The sequence below is a fragment of the Diabrotica undecimpunctata genome, chromosome 3 (genome assembly GCF_040954645.1).
Source record: "Diabrotica undecimpunctata isolate CICGRU chromosome 3, icDiaUnde3, whole genome shotgun sequence".
NCBI lineage: Eukaryota > Metazoa > Arthropoda > Insecta > Coleoptera > Chrysomelidae > Diabrotica > Diabrotica undecimpunctata.
Genome location: NC_092805.1, coordinates 143,754,623 through 143,757,784, shown reverse-complemented (window position 1 = coordinate 143,757,784; position 3,162 = coordinate 143,754,623). Strand labels below are relative to the sequence as shown.

Genomic DNA, 3,162 nt, shown 5'->3' with positions numbered 1-3,162 from the left:
AAAACATTCTGAGCTCCTTGGGGTGAATTATAATTAAATTAAAACAATCTATTCTCACTTGTTGATGTTGAGATTGGATAAAAGGAAAGTCTTCTGAACCGTCGAGGTAAGAAAGCTTTTAACGCTATCCTAGAGATTTAGAAAAAGAATCTATAGTTGAAAAAAAAATGCAGGAAATGATGAAAAAGTTGAGTGAAAAATTAGATTGTATGGATAATAGAGGTATAAGAATAGAATAAAAACTAATTGAAGTGCAAAATGATTTACAGCTCATGAAACTGGAAATCGCAGAATTAAAAGCTGAAAATATAGCATTAAAATCAGAAAATAAAGTTCACGAAAAAAGAATATAAGATCTAGAAACAGAAGTAAGAAAGAAAAATATTATAGTATAAGGTATAACAGAGAAAGAAGGTGAACAAGAAAATGATATATGGCAATTAAAATCCAAGTTCCACTAAATGAACACACAGACATAATAGATATAAAACGCGTCGGTAGCCAAAGAGATCCCCTACGACAGGTACCGAGACCTATACTACTGGAACTGAAAAGCGGTTCCAAAAGAACAGAAATAATGAACCAATCGAAAAGACTAAAAGGAACTGACATTTATTTAAGTGAAGATTATTCCAATGAGATACAAGACCAGAGAAAAATACTGAAACAACACTTAAAAGAAGCAAGAGAAAGGGATCAGAAGGCATCGCTTAATTATAATAAGCTAAAAATAGACGACAAAACATATAATGTGGAAAGCTTAGGATACAAGAAGACACAAAGCGAAACGATGAATACTAAAACACCTCAAGGAAAACCCAGATGAAGAACATATACTGAAAGATCACCAGGAGATGACGAAAATAAATCAGAAAATATGGCGAAAATAACCAAGAACGCAAACAATACTGTTTGCGAAAACGCGTCTATGGAATGCAAAGAAGCTTTATAGAAAACGGATGAAAACCAGATGACGAAACTAGCAAGGAAAAAGATCAACGAATCAAACATAAGAAAAAGAGATAGAAAAAGAAAAAACAAGAAGAAAAATAGAGTAGGAACCTGGAGCATTCAAACATTATTGAGACCAGGAAAACTGGAAGAGGTAGCAAGACTAATTCAAAGATACAGAATAGATCTACTAGCACTACAAGAAGTACGATGGAAAGGAGAAGGAAATATCAAAAAGAAAACTACCCAATATACTACTCGGGAGAAAACAAGAAGGGAAAAAGATTAGGGACAAAGTTATACAATTTAAAGCGATAAATGGACAAATGTTATATATAAAAATAGAAAACAAACAAGCCAATATGATAATCATAAACATATAATGCACCCACAGAAAGTGCACCAGAAAATGATAAAATTGAATTATATGAACAACTGAAAGAATTATATGAAAGGTTACCCAGAAATGATATAGTACTAATGGTTGATGACTTCAATGCAAAAGTAGGCAAAGAAAACCAGTATCAGGAAGTAGCAGGGAAAGACAACATTCATGACGAGACAAACGATAACGGAAGAAAACTATGCCAACTAGCAGCAATATCAAAGGAAAAATCAAAATGAAGATAATTAAAGCAGAGAGAACAAGACAAAACAAAAGAAGATGGAATCTGGAGAAGTTAAAAGTACAGGAACTAAGAGAACAATATGAGACAACCCTTAAGGAAAAGCTAACAGAAGCAAATAACACAGAGGACATATGGAAAAATATAAAAGAATCCATTTTGAATTCAGCTGAAGAGGTGCTAGGACAGAGGGAAATAAAAAGAAGGAAAGAGTGGTTTGATGCAAAATGCGAAATCAAAATCAAACAGAAAAACCAAGCAAGAGATAAATGGATATCAACTACAGAAGAACATCATCGAAACGAATATAAAGAAAAAAAGAAAGCAGCTGATAATTGTTGCAAGAACAAAAAAAAAACTGTGGATGAAAGAGCTATTAAAGGATCTAGAAAAGAATAATAAAGACAGCGCCAAACTATTTGGATACCTAAAAGCTCAACAAAGAAAAGGCAGACCAGTAGTTAAAATTGACAATAGATCATGGGAAACACACTTCACAGTACTATATAGATGCAAAGAAAGCCCGGAAGAGGAAGTAGGCGCAATGGAAGACATTAGAGATAATAGGGATACCAACATATGATGAATAGTTAGACATCATTCAAAAAATGAAACAGAAAAGAACAACCGGAACAGATGAAATTCCCAATGAGCTGATTAAAAACGGAGGGAAAAAGTTATTAACAAGCATTTATAACCTAATAGTTAGAATATATGAAGCAGAAGAAATGCCTGAGGATTGGAAAGAAGGCAGAATTATACCAATATTTAAGAAAGGAGAAGTAACAAACTGTAACAACTATAGAGCAATATTTCTACTGAGCACAACATATAAAATTCTAACAGCCCTTATCAAGCAAAAACTCACTCAATTCACAGAGAAAAAAATTGGGGACTACCAGCAAGGATTCAGAGAAGTCAGATCTACTACAGATGCCATTATAGTTACACAAACAATCGAAAAATGCCACGAACACAACATAGAACTCCACATCCTCTTCGTAGACTTCAGACAAGCCTTTGACTGTATTGGAAGAAATAAATTATTTATTGAAATGAAAAATCAAGATATACCAGAAAAATTAATCAGATTAACAAAAATGACTATGGATGGAGCTCGAGCTAAAGTAACCACAGAAGAAGGTAGCACAAAATCAATTGCAATAGAAACAGGAGTGAAATGCAGTAGAATGAGTAGCAGTAGAATGAACAGTCAAGGCCAGCAAAATTAAAGGAACTATAGCCCACTACTCAACACAAATAGTTGCATATGCAGATGATTTAGTTCTTATGGGAAGAGACAAGGAAAGATTCAAAGAAGCAGTAACAATTCTGCCAAAAGAAGTACGGAAAAGTGGTCTAGAAATTAACGAAAGAAAAACAAAATATCTACTCTGCTCTAGAAGAGAAGATAACGGGACGAGAGAAATCAAAATAGAAAACTACAATTTTGAAAGAGTCCAACAATTTAAATATTTGGCAGTAATAGTGAATACCCAAAACAAGAGAAGTGAAAAACTAACGGAACGAATACTAGCAGGTAACAAAACACACTGGAGATATCTTACGCTCATGAAGGATAAGA

At 33.4% G+C, this 3,162-nt stretch overlaps 1 protein-coding gene across 1 annotated transcript; it reads left to right on the top strand.

The window, feature by feature from the left end:
• The first annotated feature begins 2,185 nt into the window (after positions 1–2,185).
• LOC140436073 (uncharacterized) lies at positions 2,186–2,809 on the top strand. Its single transcript, XM_072524782.1, has 2 exons — positions 2,186–2,327; positions 2,424–2,809. Exons 1-2 carry the CDS (start codon positions 2,186–2,188, stop codon positions 2,807–2,809), a joined length of 528 nt encoding a protein of 175 aa, XP_072380883.1.
• The last annotated feature ends 353 nt before the right edge of the window (positions 2,810–3,162 follow it).

Excerpts from the sequence above, each read along its gene's own strand:
- LOC140436073 (XM_072524782.1), top strand. The coding sequence starts at position 2,186 with ATGAAACAGAAAAGAACAACCGGAACAGATGAAATTCCCAATGAGCTG. Across the intron at positions 2,328-2,423 it reads GCCTGAGGATTGGAAAGAAG|CCCTTATCAAGCAAAAACTC; the intron begins GCAGAATTATAC and ends AAATTCTAACAG.